General features: G+C 41.3%; 1 protein-coding gene across 2 annotated transcripts in view; it reads right to left on the bottom strand.

Annotated features, from left to right (window-relative positions):
- The window catches only part of utrn (utrophin), a 61,199-nt gene that overhangs the window by 32,346 nt on the left and 10,298 nt on the right, over positions 1-18,555 (bottom strand). Inside the window, exons 1-7 of one of the 2 annotated variants that reach the window (XM_044049311.1) lie at positions 16,015-16,170; positions 5,474-5,535; positions 4,806-4,898; positions 3,803-3,880; positions 1,963-2,055; positions 1,202-1,374; positions 122-237 (exon numbers count right to left, since the gene is read on the bottom strand). In XM_044049311.1, coding sequence (XP_043905246.1) covers positions 122-237; positions 1,202-1,374; positions 1,963-2,055; positions 3,803-3,880; positions 4,806-4,898; positions 5,474-5,535; positions 16,015-16,096 — 697 coding nt within the window. In that variant the 5' untranslated portion in view covers positions 16,097-16,170. Of the gene's footprint in view, positions 1-121; positions 238-1,201; positions 1,375-1,962; positions 2,056-3,802; positions 3,881-4,805; positions 4,899-5,473; positions 5,536-16,014; positions 16,171-18,555 lie in introns of those variants that run through there. The other variant, XM_044049312.1, reaches the window with a different exon arrangement.

Genomic DNA, 18,555 nt, shown 5'->3' with positions numbered 1-18,555 from the left:
AGAGTACAGGTTGAGTTTTAATATGAGGGAGTTTAGACAATTTTAGACATATTTCATTTAAGAATTTATCTTTTTATGATCTTCCAATCCTTATAAAATATATTTGTGCATGACTCAGTACCTTCAGGATCCAGTAGCCTCTCGATGGCCAGTTGGTCTTTGGCTACAGTGAAGGCATGGTCCAATCTTTCCACAGGGCTCAGTCTGACAACCTCATCCCAGTTGATCGCGTTTGGCCTTAAAAAAAACAAAAAACAGAAACACTGAAGGTTTTCCTTAATAGATATCATGCAAGTTCATGTATGATGTTAATAAACTTCAATTTTGTATATATAAAAAACACAAATGCATTTATATGCCCTGCTTACAGATGTGTTATGCATAGAAAATTTGTGTCGAGGCCGGTTGACTGTGGAATGCAAGTGTTCTTTGAGCCACCTAAACCCTGGCCCAAGTCTAAACTAACAGTGGCCTTTCTCACAGGCAGCTCACGGGTCAGTGTGTGTGTGAGCAGTGGGGGTTACAGAAAGGGTATAAACACCCCCAAAACACTGGCTCTCCTTCTTTCGACACACACAACAGACACACACACACCAGGCGTGTGCAAACAGTGACATGGTAGATTGTAAACACAGCATGTCAAGCAGTGTACACAGACCCAGCAGGCAGTGACCTGACAACCTGACCTTTCACCACTTGCGCGGCCTGGGCATCTTCACAACGTCTCACACTCACAGAGAGATTCCGGTTTGGTCTGTGGTGCTCGACATGATATACTTTCAGGGTCAAAGGGCATTAGTCAAATATGTAGAAGATTCTACTATCAGTGGTAATAACACAAGATGGCACATATGAGTAAAGTTGCACTCATATACACGTCCCTTTGATGCTTGATGATAGGGGGTCTGACACTTGGTGCAAAAAGTAGCTATCAGAGGTTAGAAGAGCAGCGGCTGTCATGGCTAACTACATAGTAAGAGTTACTAAAGAGATGGTGATGTGTTGTTTAATTAGTACATGTGACAGGCAGTCAAAGATGAGAGAAGCTGTCTCAGAAACACAAAACATGAATGGAGGCAGATGCTCTCCAGTCCATTGTCCGTGACATCATGTGTTTTACAACACAGCAGTGTTTCCATAGGCACATCTTTCTCCAGCAGACCAACCCCGACCACCCCACTGCCTGTTGTTCCTTCCTCACCTGAAGTGGTGAAGGATGCCGTTGAGAGCCAGGCCATCGGCCCAGCTGGTGGTGAAGTTTAACACGTTGACCTCGGGATATGAGCGAGTGCACTGGCGGACCCAACTCAGCAAGATCTTCTCACTGTTGGTCTGCTGCAGGTTGGACATGATGTCCTTCATGATGTCTTTTACCTACACAGACACATGCACAAGAAGAAACACACATTAATATGAGCAAATAGGCAGAAGAAGAGTAAAATCCTTTAAGGAGCCACTGCTTTTGATACAAAGGATATTGATGATTATTCTAATGGCTATTCTAAGTGCTATATTCTTTCCAGACTTGACAGGTTGCTATAAACATTGTAAGCCTTTCATTTTGTAATACTGAAAAGCAAGTACTAAATGTATGGGAAATATTGTGAGAATATGAGAATAAATGAGTAAATGAAGCATGTAGCAACTACAATTCATGAAAAAGTCACTTAAAAAACAACAACACTGACAGACAATTGACCGTTTCCTCTGAATGTCTGCTCACTGTCTATATTTCACCAGGTCAAACGCACAAAGCAGAGGATGATATGCATGTTTACACGTGCACACGCGTGTGTTCACAACAATACTTGTTTTCCATCATCTGTACTTTTGCTCCCTGTGGAACATCAGTTGCTTCACTGAGTAAACATTAATGAGCCTTTGTGTGTACTTGCAGTATGTGGGTGGAAAGAAGGAACAGTGCATGTGCGTGTGCGCGAGTGTGTGTGCATGCATGCTCACCTGCCAGTGGAGGATGATACTCCAGATGAGGCCCAAGGTCAGCTTGTGATTCCCATCCACAATATCTGTCCCTCCAATGTTTACCAGATCAACCTGAAAGAGGGAGTGGCCGACGAGACACACACATAACTCTTAATGAGGGCCCAGAGTTCTGTTATAGCTGAATACTTCTGAATCAGGCATGGCACCCTGACTGCACCAGTGGTGTGTGCAGGCTCGTCAGACACCAATTATGTGGAGAGAGGGAGGCCATGTGAAGTGTGATTACATATAAATATTTTAGAGAGGATCAAGGCATAGAGTGGAACATGAGGTCAAGTGTCTAGTCAAACTATTAAGTGACCTCGCCGGCTGCCACAAGGTTGACCTCTGACTTATCTTTACTCCCAATCAGCTTCATCACACAGACACACACACACACACAGACACACAGACACACACACACACAGACACACACACACACACACACACACACACACACACACACACACACACACACACACACACACACACACACACAGACACACACACACACACACAGACACACAGACACACACACACACACAAGCTCAGATACAGCATAAAGCCTTGTTTAAACCCGTGTACAGACCTCCGCAGATGGCACCTGCCCAATGAGAAGCCACAGAGGCATTTAAGTACAGCGTGTAACGTGCATCAATATGCTCTGAAGCACAAGGTGGCGGACAAAAAAAGTAGTCGGGGTAAACAGGAAGTCAAGCCTTGGACACATCCACTGTGAGTGCGCGTAATTACAGCGATCCAGAGGTGCATGACAAAGCACCGCGCTCACTTTTGCGTGTAACAAGCTGGCAGAGATGGCATCACTTCTGCCTCATCCATCCTCATCCTCGGACAAACGTAATACCACTGCATCTGCGTGAAAGCCACTGAGCTCCAGCATTCCCAGAGAAGCGTTAGAAATAACATTTATCCTCCATAAATAAGCCCTAAACCATGCATTTAATACATTTGACCTCTGGTCACGAGAAAGCACAGAGGGAATAAGTTATACTGCGATAACATGGATAAGGGAATCTGGGTAGGAATGACAGCAGAGGACAATGACTGGAGTTGACAGTGGAAAAGTTTCACGTGATTTTGTATGTGCCATCTGCTTTTTTTTTGTTTTTTGTTTTTTTTTAATCACTCCAGCTAAAACTGGAGCCAAAAGCTTTGCATTTATTTTGCATTTAAACATAGTAAGTAATAAATCCTTCAAGGCTGTGGTCAGTTCCACTTTTCAGATCCCACTTTAGATTCTAAATGACTACAGGAAATGTAGTCCACATCTAGAACACACCATCAAAATTAAGGCAGGTCTCATGGAAATACTTAGCGTCCTTATGTCATTTTCTCCACTGTTTAGACCAAAGAGGCTCATGGGAACCCAGGGCCTCGTTGCCAGCTGACAGTTCTGGCTCTTGCAGGAGATAAACCAGCAGGGGTTAGACTCAAACTTGAGGCTGTGCAACTTCCCATGATTGTGCCCTGCCCCTTATCTCCCACTGATAAGGTCAAGGCATTAAGACCAATCATTGTTCAAGAAGAGGAGGAGGGGCAACGGAGTGAATGAATGAGGGAGGCAAATGAACAAAGAAAAATACAGACAAGCCTACATGCACACATTAAGGAGAACATAATTCTAGTGAGTGGGCTATATGTAACCAGTAACACTTCCTGTAAATACACAGCATGTATATACAGGAAGTTATTCAGCATTTTCCTTAGTTAGAAATGTGCACATGCCTGGTAATAATGTCACATCTAGTATTAAAAGAAATCCTGACATTCATGGTTTAGCAAAAATGCGTTGACTCACATTATTCTGATGCAGGACTTGAAGTACTTTGTTGACATTGTTGAGAGAATGCACTCTGGTCGAGCCTCGCTCTTTGGTCTGAGGAAGAGGAAACGGGACAAGTCAGCTCACCGTGTGATCGGTGCATCTAGTCAATGACAATGGAAGCTTCACTGCTTTTATGAACAATCCAAGCAGTGGCTTCATTTCTGAACAAAGTCAAGATTCACCATCACTCAGCAGAGTGTTTCCCCACACACCCATTATCCTATCAGCAGCGTCCATGAGCCAACTTATGGAAAGAATGGTAGGATGAAAAGCTGCCAAGAGCAAATCCCTTTATTCACACGGCCCCAACCACGTATTAGCACCCAATTACAGGAATAGCATCAATGACATCAATGAGTGTGCGACGACGTGTGTGTGTGTGTGTGTGCATAGAGACATTTGGCACTTCATACAACTACAGGTGCTAGGAAGCAGAGAATGTTGTTAAAATACTGATTAAAAAGGGAATACCCAATAAATATCCGAAAAATCAAATAAAATCATTCTGCTGATACATAAAAATTGTATCAGCTCTTTTTCGCATAGTGTTTTTAGGATCTAACCTTAAGTGAACACAACAGCAATCTAAGTATTAATTTAAATGGAAAATCTTTGTGGAGGAAAAACTGGCACGTCTTCAAGAAAATAGCACCCATGCAGGTAAAACCCTGAATTATAAACTGGCAAACTCAAAAAGAAACATAAAGGTGTCTTGCACTTGCACTGGGCTGAGGGGATGCACAAGTCTAATAAAGCACTACAATCGTGTAATTGTATTCCATGCATTGCCAAAACGTGTTTTCCAGTTGAATAACGTGTGCCCACAGAACAAAACGGCTCCACGTAAGCGCCACAAAAAGCAAAACTCAGAGAGAGCCAAAGCTTTTAAACTTGAAATTAATTAAAGGTGCGATAGCTGAACACATCTTGGGAATTCAGGCTCCATTCTTGAAACAAAACACATTCACAAACTCACCAGGACTGTGCCAGTGAGACCCTCCAGCAGTTCCAGCAGCTTCTTCCCGTCCTTCAGGTCAGAGAACATGTCTTTGATAGGCGTCTTCCCTGTCTGAGAAGAAAAAAAATATATGGTACAAGTGGTTTGTTTTGATGAACACCGCAGAGTTTGGCTGGAGCTCAGAAACAACATTGCTTATATCATAGCTGCAGCAGGTGATCAATAAATGAGCCTTGTGACATGAGTATTATTGAGAGGAAGACTACATCCCATCACATTTCAGCAGGGTACATTATAATAAAAGGATTTAGCAATAGAATCCAGAATATCAAAACAGAACATGATGGAACTCAAGTGCATCTACTGCACTACAGGGTGTGTTTGGCATGAATCACAACGTGTCAAAAATAGAAAATGGAATAAGAGAAGTTCTCAGACACTAAAGTAAGGAAGGAAACTTAAATTTAAATCCAAGTGCTTCACTGATTATGTAATGTTATATTTTAAAAGAGCACCACAACAGTAACCATAATAACAACAAGGAGTCTCCAAGGACAGTTTCTGCATCAGCTGCAGGTCTGAGGACAATAAAATGAACTCAATACAAAAGTAAATTGGTTGATTTCAGTATCAGGCAGATGAAATGCTTAATGTTTTTTTAAGAATACATCTGCTGTTTGTGTTACCTTGGAGAACTGTGCATTTATCCATTTGGTAAAGGTTTTCTTCTGGACTGCATCGTGCTCATCTGTGGAACAAAAAAACAAAAAGAAAGGTGGGTAAAGAGGTGTGATCGAAAACATCTGCAGTCGGTATGGGGTCGGCAAAAATCACTGCTCATTTGCGCTGTAACGAACTCTCAACGGAAGTGGAAATTGTAGCTCGTAGCATCACGGCCACCATTAAAAGCACCGTGATTAAACCGTCTGGAACATTAGAAAATTACAGCAACCAGGTTAGGTAGGGTTAGACGGGGACAAAATATCAACAGCTGCTTGGTGTTAGAAGCAAATTTAAAACTTGCTGTGCATGTGGGCACATCTTTGCCTGTTTATAATTTTCCCCTAGTCTCTGAACCCAACAGTACAAATATTTCACATTCTCTTCCACTTCCAACTCCTTCCCTCCCTGCTCCTCCTTCACTTTCTCCAGCATAGTTCTATAATAAGGCCTCATTGTGTGTCAGGCAGAGGGTCAGCTGCTTTGATGTGCCTGGGTGATGGCTGGCTCCTGTAATGGATCAGGGGTAGCTCGCACAAAGCCTTGGACTCCAGACTCAGAAGATTACTTTTAACTCCGTCCCAAGTTTTCAGACAATATCGAGGCTGTGAAAATTATCACAAGATTTATACTTTCAGGTGAATGTTTTTCCAAACCATAAAAGAAGATTTAAGCTGCAGTGCGTAACGTATGGTGGGGGTTTTTTGGGGTTTTTTTGTTGCCGTCTTTGTGAACAGACACAATGTAACATTATTTCAATGCCGCGTCTTCCATCTCAGAGTTGACTCCGTCAAGCAAAATGATCGTACCTGACTAAGTGTGTTTCTGCTGCTCGAACTTCTGAAACTTTTTTCGTGGCACGTCTTTGTGTTATTGCGTTACACTTCATCCTGTACGGAGGTTAACATAAAACTAATCACTCATATATATACATATATATATATATATATATATATATATATATATATATATATATATATATATATATATATATATATATATATATATATATATATATGTATATATATATATATATATATATATATATGTATATATGTGTGTACACACACACACACAAATATACATATATATGTAAAAAAAGGACAGCTTTGTCTGTTTATAATAATGTGTAAATAAAGCCAAATTTAAAACTGTCGTGCAAAACGTTTAAATATTAACTCGATATCATCAGCACAATATCAATATCAGCCTATATTGGTTGTATTATCGGCTATCGGCAAACACACCTGACTCCTATACTGGTGCCCTCCACAAGTATTGTTTTTTTTACATTTCTTTATTTTGTTCAAATGTATATATCTACATTTGCTGCATCATTAGTATGAAAATATTGTGTAAATTCTACCTCTGCAGTAGAAACCCCTCAGGGATTAACAATCACATGATCAATCTGTAAACAACAGCAGCCAATTAAGTAATGATTGATCATGATAAGTATTGATTCAAAGGGTTAAGACGGTTACAGCTCATCAGACACAAGCGATAAACATTAACTACTTTTAATGTTGCCTGTGAACACAATCAAGTTGGTACGGTGAACTGTGACGTGCTGCACTAAAGCACTACAACTCATGTGCTTGAAAATAGTACATTTTCATGTGAAATTGACACATTTATACCAATTTCATCTGTTATGTAAAAGGAAGGTTCCAATCCAATCCATTCCAATTTATTTATAAAGCACATCTGAGTTCTGTTGCACAGTAGCAACCGTTAAGGTTCAAGAATATCACAAGATTGTGCCATAAAACTGTGGGCACTACTAAGAGTCAGAGCCTTGAGGAAGTCCCAGACCATATTTAGCACTTTTTATGTAAAGATTGAGGAATTATAGGCACCTTCATGTCAGGTAACGGTCTTGTTTATTTGGTTATAATATGCTGTAAGGGTTGAGCTCTGTAATTTCATTGTTTTGCTCTTTTAAAAATGGCCACAGAACTCCACTACTCCTCTGTCTGTGAAGTTCACTTTGGTTCGGTCGAATGCAGGACAAATATTTACAAGATGTCTTTTATCCTCACTGCTATCAGTGTTCTAAATAACTCCATTAGATTTTATCATCATTATTTTACTGGCCTTGATAACACATTGGGTGTCTTATACCATTATAGGTTGTATTGTTATTTATTTATAATATATCGGCAATTTCCGATCATTTGTCTGTTTGAATTGTAGTGTGAATTTTCATTTTTATCCTTGTTTCCTTGTTTGTTGGATGAGTGTGATTTCTGCTGACTGCTGGGAATAATTAAGATCTATTCTATTCTATTCTATTCTCATTATCAACTTAAAATATGCAATTGTGCATATTAAAATAAATAACATGTGTCAGACCCATTATTACATTCCTGAACAAACTAAAATATGACAGAGAGCAAACAGAGAAATGATTTATTACATTATTACATAAAATAATACAGATGTGTAAAGCCATGTTCTCTAATGATAGCTCTTTTGATTCAAGTTTCTGTTTTGCTGTCTCATGTCCTTCCTGTAGCTTCCTAAGTAACCGGTTCACTAAGTTGTCGGTCTGGTTCTGATGAGTACACCCAAGGGAACAAAGTCAAGAAAGGAAAAGCATTTGCATCTTCTTCTTAAAAACCACAACCGAGGTCTAATGTAGGGGTGGAGAAAGGTTACAGATGTACAGTGTGTGTGTGTGTATGAGTGTTAAACTGCACTAAAATTAGCCATAGGGAATAAGCCTAGTTATTGTGCAAGTCCAACTAAAACCAGACTTTTATAATACATGTAAACAGGTTAGTCTGACTGAAATTGTACCTCAACGGTCAGACCAGAGTTGGACTGAGCAAACCACAGTTAATACCCGGAAATATTAGAAGAACCCCATGCACAGAAGACAAGAGCAAAGTACTATTGTGCTATTGATTTACTATATGTGATGTTTTCATGGTTCATGGATGGTATGAAGACACTTCAACTAGACAACTAGTCACATGCTGAACCAGAAACCACCTTAAAATGACAAGCTGAAACAGGGCGTTCCGTCCCCAGTGGAGTGGAGGTGGACATACTTCCTTCAATCAATGAATTCCACACTAGCAGTAGTCCAATTAAACGGCTACAACCGCAGCTCAACTCGGCTGTTCGGAGAAACTCACCTACTGTGTAAAAGCGTCGTTGACGCGAGCAAAAGGTCAGAGGTTATGATCACCAAACCCCAGCAGCCATAGGCCTCTTTGTTTGGGGTGAGCAGAGTGTGTATGTAAGCATAGCCACAGGCTGGGTGAGAAGAAGCACAAAAACAAGAATGTACTGCAAGAGGGGGCCTGAGGTGGAGGTGAAAAGGTGAAGAGGTGAGCTGATGAGCTAAATGATTGTGGAGTCAAATCCAGGCCCTACGCATGGACAGTGTATGCTATAGATGGATCATATACAGTAGATCATATTTGTGACTTCAGAGGATACGAAGAGGACAGCATATAGTTTGTACCATTTCTTTTTAAATCTTGATGTCACATGTTTTGGCTCATCTTGTCGTTTATTCTGGCCCCGTCTCAACGGTAAATCAACAAGACTAATTTATGACTTCTCCAGACATACAGTATCAGGGGACACATACGTTAGGATGACTAGGACAGACGCAACAGCTATGAAGTGATAGCTAGAAAACTGGATTTTACGGTGGAAAGTAGGGCAGGAGAGACTTAAGTTGCCTAAACTATTCTACCCCCTCTTCCTGCGCCATCGTCTATCAAGTGCTTTGAACCACAAGACTGTAAAATGCCCCCCTCTGAGCATGTTGACCCATTTTTCCACCAAACACCTCCAGCAGCTACAGTAATACGTCAAAAGATTCTTTCTCAAAGGGAGAAGAGGACAAAGAGGTTGACAGCAGAAGGTTGTGATGAAAGAAGGCGGCGATGTAAAGACGGGTGCAGGAGACAAATGGAGGGGTCCGAGTTGACAAACACGAAAACGACTACATGACTGACGATGGGTTAGTAGCTGGCAGTGCCATGGCAGGGGACTGCCGCTGACTGACGGCAATCAATCACAGTGTGTGTGTAAATTACAGGTGGGGTTGTTAAACGTGTCGAAACAGACGAGCAAACCGCAAAAAAAACAACAACAAAAATGGAGAAGAAAAACAAGGGGAGGGAGGCAAAAAAGTAGTAGTAGAGGAAGACGGGAAAAAAAAAGCTGGCACGAATCTTTGAATGGATCACAGTGAGGATTAGGAGCAGGTATAATACAGGTATGCTTTCAACGCAATATCAATTTTCCTTTTATAAAAAGAGCCCCAGGGCCGTGTAGAGGCGTCCTGTCTTTACAGTTTTATCAGCGCCCTGCGGAGGGGCCTCCGAGGTCCAGGCTGAGAAGAGGGTCCCTGTGGGCTCAGGTCTCCTGGGCTCTGCATCACACTACCTTAACACCACAATACACCTGATTCATACATGTTGCTCCCCCCCCCAATCTGTCTGCTGCTCCTACTCACCACAGCACAGGAATGTCTTAGTGCTGCACGGATCAAAGGAGCAACGGGGCTGTGCGTGTGCATGTGTGTGTGTTTGTGAAATGATATTCTATTTACTGCATTGTGCCACGGAGGTAGCTGCGGGCCCGTGGATGTACCAGCATGTCATACAGTAAGTACTCTCTTATTCCAACATTTACATGACTGAAGAAAACAAATACAGACACGCCTAAACTATAAACAGACTGTCAAATCAGCTGTGGTCCTGTGTGTCTACTCTTTCAGGTAACGCACGTAGTTGTTTTTAAACTGGACCTCAGATTTGTGAAACGTTCCGTCTGTCTGAAAAGAACTTCATTCACAAGGAAAACCAATACGTTACTGTAATAATTATCAATATTTAATAACTTAAGAAAATGAAGGATAAACCTCTTGAATTATAATAAGTAAAAGTCTTACTGTGTCTACAAGAGTAGCACCTTTCACAGATATGGAATCACAACGTGCTTCACAGGGTTATACAAGTAAAACACTTGAAATACTGATCGTTTAAACAAAACACAGGAAGAACAATAAGAATCCTAGTCTAACTAAAACGGGTCTTTGGGACCACAGGTAACATCTGCTGACCTCAGAGTGCAGGCCAGGGTGTGAAGCAAAGATGTAAGGATGCAATGCTCCATAAGTTAGGGTCAATATTTTAAAAGGGGATTCAAAAATTGACTGGGACATGCACTCTTTTGGGAGTTCCAGTTAAAAGAGTTCTGGACGACCTGAATGCAGTCATGTGCCTTCATATTTAAAGGAGGTAAAAAAAACAATTACATTAGTCCAGATATGGACATAAAAGCATGAATAACATATAAACATTTACTTCCAAATGAGCTTGAATTCCAAATCTTTTGGGCCAGGTAAACTGTAAAAAACAAAAAAAAAACAACATTTCCTTTCTTTATTCAAAGCAACTTACAACGGTGTAGTCATACTGACAAGCTTTTACTAAAGTCTCTGTGGGTCACTTGGTCATAAAATGAAGAGCACAGTGAATGAACACACTGCAGTAGCACCAACCCATTTGTTTGCAGTACAAATACTCAGCCCCTGTCAAATAATCCGTCATCATATTCCACATAACACACATACACACACACAAAGGCATCACACACAAGCACAGAGTTGTGTAAAGTAAATGTGCTGCGAATAAAGTAGTGATTACATCAGGAAGCATAATCCCGCTGCTGTCTTCTCACAACTCTCAGTGAGCCCACACATGCTCTCGATATACAGTATATTCACAGTCGTTTATGCTTCAAATTAAATGCAAGATTGCCTTCCTAACAAAAAGACCCATCTGATTTTCAGTAAAAGGGCAACCATTGTGTGTTCACAGCCTGTTTGTAGAGCTTTCAGAGTTTTTTGTATGAGCGACTCTTGCAATTAATTATGCAACATCCCCGGATAAAAACGTGTCTATTTTTCTTAAATGTGACCGTGATCTATCATACTGTCAGACTGCTCCGAATTCCTTGACCCAGTGTTGACCAGCATTACATAACCGAGAGTTAACAGCGCTGTGGAAACTGAGAAACATTAACCACACGCCAACCTCAAGACATGACATAAGTGGGCAAGAAAAAAGACAAAAAAGTCACAGAAACACAAATGTTCCTCAGAGCAGCCAGCTGTGAACACAGAGCAGACACATAAAACATACAGCCACAGCGTTTCCCCCCCACTTTCTCCCTCTCTCACACAGGTGGAGAGAGCTTGTGACCACACAGCAGGGAGGGGAAGGGGAGATGGTGGGAGGCACTGAGGTGAAAATCAAACAAACGGTCGGGGTTTCCACGGCAGCATCACGTAGTAAACATGGAAGCTCAGACAAATTGATGTATTTCCAAGGCGGCAGCAATTGCCTTTAACCTATAATCTTTTACCGAAGAAAGTATCAATCGGTGTTCCTTTAAGGCTTTAAAATGTGTGTTACCACCAGGGTTCCCACAACTTGGTTGACATGAAATTCAAGGACTTTTCAAGGACAGATTCCCTCAAAGTTAAGGGATGAATGTGCTGCTTACACAGCTTAAGATGGGAGGGCAACTTTTAAGAGCCGCTCTGCCCACGGCGTCCACTTTTATTGATTTGCAGCACACGCTCTGCATCTGGCCAAGTGATTGACCGTGGGATCTTGTCATATTCTTTGGTGAGACAGAGATCTTGGAATTTGCATTTTCCAGGCATCACATAATTTGCTCTCTCTTGCATGACATTACTCGCTCATTGTTCTGCATGGAATCTTACGTCAACAGCGTAGAGAGACAGTGGACAGTGTCCAAAACATCACTTGTAATTGCGACTTAACGTTTGTTCTGCTTAGGCCTAGTCTATTGTATGTGCATCAAGCAATGCGGAGTGCATGAGACAGTAGGTGGTGTCATAACAAACAAGGGACACATTTACTTAAACATCAACCTTCACTTCTTTCTTGCACAAAATTCTAGCACTTTCAATGACCCACGTCTATTTAGGTTGATTTTCAAAAACTTTCAAGGTCCTTGACTTTTTTCTTTTTCCAACTGACAAACTTTGAAGGATCTCAAGGACCTGTACCACCGAATGAACAAAAAAAAATCTTCCGTCGTTCAGTGGTTTGACGGGATAAACTCTTCTTGCCCCACCAACCTCCGTGCTGCCAGTGTATACATACAAATGCTCCCCAGGTCGGGGCAGATTTGCTTGACGGAGCTTGTTTTCACATGAAGGACGCAGCAAACAAAGAACAAACAGAGGCAGAATAATGACATCACCACCAACAGAAGTCACCACATGTTACGCAACGGAGCTTTAACATGACAACAACACAGTACCAGCTGAAGAAAACCGGGACATTGATTGACAGAATACTCGCTGGCATATGGGTCTGAATGCTGCCAAGGTCACATACAAACATGTTTATAAATGAGGCACAAAGGTGAGCGCTTGGCTCAGCAATGGAAAAAATATCAAGAAAAGGCTGCACACATAAATCTTAACCTTCATCTCGCTGGCCATCTGAAAGGAGGCTCAGCTGTTGGCCGTCCAGTCTTTCAGCACAGCACCACCCACAGCATAGTGGGGGGGAAGTAATCCTTACACAGGACACACAGACACAGGCCTGTGTGTCCAATCACACTGTTTTAACTTTCTACAAAAAACAAAAAACCTGGCACATACAGCTCAATCCCTTTCACACTTTATTGGCAGATATGTGCATTGTTTTGATGCTGCAGGTTGAGAGGAATGCACAGAATTCTTATCATTTCCCACACATTCCTCCCTCCTCCCTTCACTGGTCACTTGTCTAAGCTTGTCCCACAACTAGCAGCACAGCCTTGTTGACGCTCTTCCATCGCCAAGATCTGGGAATTTGTGAGGGAAAAAACATGCCTGGCATTCAGAGGAGATTAACCTATATCCCCACTTAGCGATTTGAAAAACACCTTTGTGGTACACTGTACATAGGTGCCTGCAAGAGTGAAATCGGGGGTGTGGGGGTGGAATAAGCATGATTCAGCAAACCAGATGCACAATGAGCAAACTGTAAATCACTGCAGAATGTGAAAGGACATTTGGAGAGGGGAGAAAAAAAGAGAGGAAGCAATGTGAGTGGATTTAACTGGCTTCATTATCCTCTGACTGTTCAATCAAACCACTGTTTGGTCTTTCACAAGTGTTTTTGTTTTGGATATGAGGACAGACTGACAGAGTTGGCATGACAGAACATGAGAGTGAACCATGTGAACCTCTGGGGAGGAGATACGATTGAAAAACTGTTCACTGATTACTAAATTACTAAATTAATCGTCAACTATTTTGGTCACCGGTTTGAGTGTCAAGTTTTTTTAAATATGAAAATGTTCTGGTTTCATCATTCTCAGATTTGAAAAACACTTTTTCAACACATTAACATTTTATGGACCAAACAATTATTCAATGAATCAAGAAAAACAATGGGACAGATTAATCGGTTATGAAAATAATCTTTAGTTGCTGCCCTAAAGACAAATAATTCAAATAGAATTCAGCCAAAATGAAAACTGGTAACTAGTTCTATTATTGTTCTGTGTCGTTTTAGACATGTTCAAATTTCAAAACAAGCTGCAGCCTCAAGTCTTCAGCTTTAATGCTGATGACAGTCTGACTATATCTAAACTTTGGCAAATCCTATAGTATATTTAGTCTATATCCAAAATAACAAATACACAATTATGCTTGGAGAGTGACAATCCACTTGAGCAAATAATACTGCACTTTCATAACAAGATTTCAGAAATGTTCATAACACAAGGCACAGAACTGCAGAAGAACCACAAAAATACACAGCACTTGTCAAAATGTGTTTGCGGTGTGAGTCAACTGCACCTGAACACCGGCTGTAGTAATCCTGGCTCCACCAACCTGTGTCACACACCTGTCAAAAGTTCCTACCTCTGAGTTTGAGCACATACTCGGCCATCTTTTACAGCGGGCCCCCACCAACTTCACCCAAATGAGCGGCGAAAGACAAAAAAAAATCAAAAATAAAAAGTGATGAAGAAGAGACAGTCCAGAAGTTTCAGCAGCTCAGAAGTGAAGCTGACATTCACTCTCTCTCCTCTGCCTCCTCATTCCTTGACCAGTGCAGAACAGAAGAATGCAACAGCACAGAGAGAGGGAGAGAGAGAGAGAGAGAGAGAGAGAGAGAGGGGAACAGCCAGGGAACCAGAATGGGGGCAGAACACAACAGGACAGGGCAAGCCAGTGTGGGGGAATCACGACGCTTTGAGAGATAGGGGATGAACACAGATAAACACTGTTCAGCACCATCACTGCATGCAACAGGACAGAACACCACAGCCGGCACACGATGGGACAAAAAAAAAAATGAAGGGACAAAGAGAAGCGAATCAGGCCGAGACGTGTGCACGAGCAGACACAACACGCAGCGGCAATGTGGTGGAAACGCGGCAAGTGTCTGTATTTTCCGTTTTCGCTGGAAATGTACTTCACTCAAGCAATACATGATATTATGTCAACACTGGACTGGGAGAGCACTTCAAATGTGTTTCTAATAGTTAAAGTTAGTTTTTCTGGTATTATTTACCTCTTCAGGACCTTTTCTGGCATAAACACTGACCTTGTCAGGACCAGTGGTCCTCATGGAGACCAAAACCTGGTCCTAACGAGACAAAAGCTTATTTCTGAGGAATTACCTGGTTGTTGTTAAGGTTAGGGCCCAGAGGTCTCAAACATGTGGCCCTCCAAATCAATTTCATTGTGGCCCTCCACATAAGGTAATATTTATCACATCAGTAAATGTATTACATATGTAGTGTCTTATATAGTTTCATATCAAAACAAAGACTTTTACTATGAAATACTGCGAAAGAGCACCATGAATAACATAACTGCGATATCATGATGGAATACTGTGATACTGAAACCACACTTTTTTTTTTTCACTTGACTGGCCTCCGTTTGACCAGACTAAACATTCAATGGGCCGGTTTAGGTTGTCCAAGTGAATAGGAGCCAATTCTGCTCAGAAGAATAGCTGCACGACAATGAACCCTATGACCAGTAAAATCATAAAAATAAAGCTCCTTAGATACGAAAAAAAAAAAAAAACAGCATGAGGGCATCTTTTCAAAATGAAAAATGAGAAGGATGTCTACCAGCTCCACATGTTTTTAATGGATGCAGCAAATGATGCAAACCACATTTAGTACAGATAATTACAGATTTGGGGCAGAGCAGCCACGCAAACATCCGATAATTGTAGACTAAAAAACACACCAACAAAGAATCAACAAAGCATAACTTTGCAGCATAAGGCTGCAGAAAAATGTGACACAATCCACTGGTGAATGCTTCAGCTCTTTAGTTTTGTCTCCTTCAACTAGTGGTACAATGACTGGTCGAAATGTGCAGTGAATAATAAACAGCTTACAGTAGTTTTGAGCGGCGACTCGTAGGATTCAGAGTAAAAATCCCCCCATATGTCAACTAGAGAAGTGCTCGTCCACTTACCTAAACCAGCACTGTTTTCACGCTTTCTTTTCCTCCTGAAAAAGTCACGCTTTCTCCATGACATCCACTTACTGACACTCATGACGGACAGAAAGGTTTAAACTAAAAAAAAACTGAGGGCGATAAAGAAGAACAAATCCGGAACAGGAAGGCAAGGTGGTTGTATGGTGGTTGTGTGAGAGAGAGAAAGAGGAAGAGGAGGTGTGAGAGCACTGATCGTCCACACCGTGTGCGTTTATTTGGGTGCGCTCGTCTGACGTGACATCACATGGGGGCCTACATACACGCTCAACACGAGGGTGAGAAATGTGAGTAACAGGAACAAGGGCTTCTTAATTAAGAGGTAAGTGGCAGGTGTGTGTGTGTGTAAATGTGTAAATAACAGCTGGAAACACTGAGTAAATATGGCACACCCCACACTGCAGAATCTGACAGCAGATAAACGTGACCCACAGTGACCTGAAGCATAACACGCACGCTACTACGGATACTACAACAGAAACTTCCTCTCTCTCTCTCTAATGTCATGTTCAAGTAAAAGTGAAACCTAAAACACTCAAAAACAAACATAAAAAAAAATCACAGGATCGCAGACAATTTAAAGAACACAAGCCACATTTCTGATTATTACACCTACAGCATGGCCCCCATACAAGGAGTAGTGGTCGAAATCTACCCAACAAAACTAAATGGGAAACCCCTTCAAGAACATAACACATAACATACTTTATGTCATAAGCAGACACACCATGTTTTTGCAATAGATTTAACATGACGTCACTCAAAAACAGCTGTAATTATACTGCTATTGTGGACTATGGGCTTTATTGAGTGTTTGTCTACAGCAAAGCGGAGACAGAAAAAATACAATTTTATATTGTTGTTTTACATGTGTAAATATCAATGTCTTTTTTTTACATCTCAGTCTATGCAGCAATAATGTGTAAATAGTAGATTAATGGATGATTTAACTAGTGAGTTTTGGAGGAGGTGGTGAGGTTAAATAAGAGTGTGCTTCCTCCTATACTGCTTTTCTGAGATGCTTTCAAATTCTGTGTTTTGTTTTCTTTCTACTGTGACATGTACAAGAAACTGCAAACAGGTTTTATTTGAATTGGTTCAACTGGGAAAAATAAGTTTTTACTGTCAGTTTGTATTGCTATTTGTTGTGTCTTCATATAATACTCTGAACGTAAAAAACAACAATAAGAAAATGGAGGATAAGGAGGGATGGGGGCTAAGTGGTAGGAGCAAGTTGTGAAAAGGAGCCATAGAGTTAAAACTGTTAATTAACATGTGGCCCAGTGCGGGGAACTGGATAAAGGCCCGAGTCCATTTGCTCATTGACATATTCAATCAATGAGGACCAACTGGGCAAACAACTCCATTCCCACAGAGAGGGTGAAATAACGAGGTGAGGGAACGAGCGCTCGGGGGGGAAAAGTCAGGAAGGAAAACATAAAGAGAAAGTTAATTTTCCTGTGTTTTGTTTTCTCTCTTCCTTTCCTTGACAAAGAGGAAGTAGAAGAGGAATAACAGTCTGCTTCACTCATGACCACCAGCCTCCAGAGTCTGAGTGAACTGACTGAGAGTTACAGCAGCTGCTCACGACTCAAGAGGGCTGGGTGAGCCTGCTGGTCTTAGAGTCAGAGAACCAAAAGGGACTTTCCACTAAGCTGCATCAGTCGTGACCCAAGAGGCAGGCGTCCTCCCTCCGTCTTCACACAGCACGTCAAAAGCATCCATTAACAAGATACTTATAGCTGTAAGCTGTAAGTGTGTGTGTGTGTACACTGGCATAAACATCTGTCTCTCCCTATCATTCGCACACATACACACACATTTAATCTGCCTATGGTGATTCTTCAAATCCAAATCCACATCTGACTAATGGCTGGAAGAAATGAGTGGAGCCTTTTACTTTTATGGCTCACCACAAACATTGGCCGAGTGTACATGACACTGAGATCTATTTGGAGGGCTGACTCCAAGCTTCTGCTGTTGCCATGGCAATCCACATTGAAAATTTGTATTCCAAATCGTCTTGTGTTTTTAAATAAACATAATCACATGCAGGCATTACTGCAAATTTCCAGGGCGCCAATAAAATTGAAAAAGAAAAAATGGTAAACCAACACTATTCATTATGCATCACTGTCATAATTAGACGAGTACGTTACATCCAAGTAATATTTTCCAGCACTGAGTGAAACAGTGATACAGGAGCATGTTGACAGGTTACTTGTTACAAAACAGTAAGGCTTGGAAAATGCCTGAAATGATGTCCAAAAAAAACCCACAAAAAGTTAAGTGCCACGTTCAAAAGGAAATTGCCAAATCCAAAACAAGTTGGGCAAATCACCTGGCAACTGTAACTAACAGCTGAGAGGCTTTGCAACTGATGAAATGCCATTTTATTTCTAATATGACTCATTTCCGTGCAAACAGAGAGCAGTAGATATGGAAGATCTCGCATTTGAAAAAAATTGGGTATGGTCATCTTTACAATCTATTAATGAGACGATTACTTATTCTACACGA

This window comes from Solea senegalensis, linkage group LG17, assembly GCF_019176455.1.
Source record: "Solea senegalensis isolate Sse05_10M linkage group LG17, IFAPA_SoseM_1, whole genome shotgun sequence".
Taxonomy (NCBI): domain Eukaryota; kingdom Metazoa; phylum Chordata; class Actinopteri; order Pleuronectiformes; family Soleidae; genus Solea; species Solea senegalensis.
This window is presented reverse-complemented; position numbering and strand designations above follow the sequence as displayed.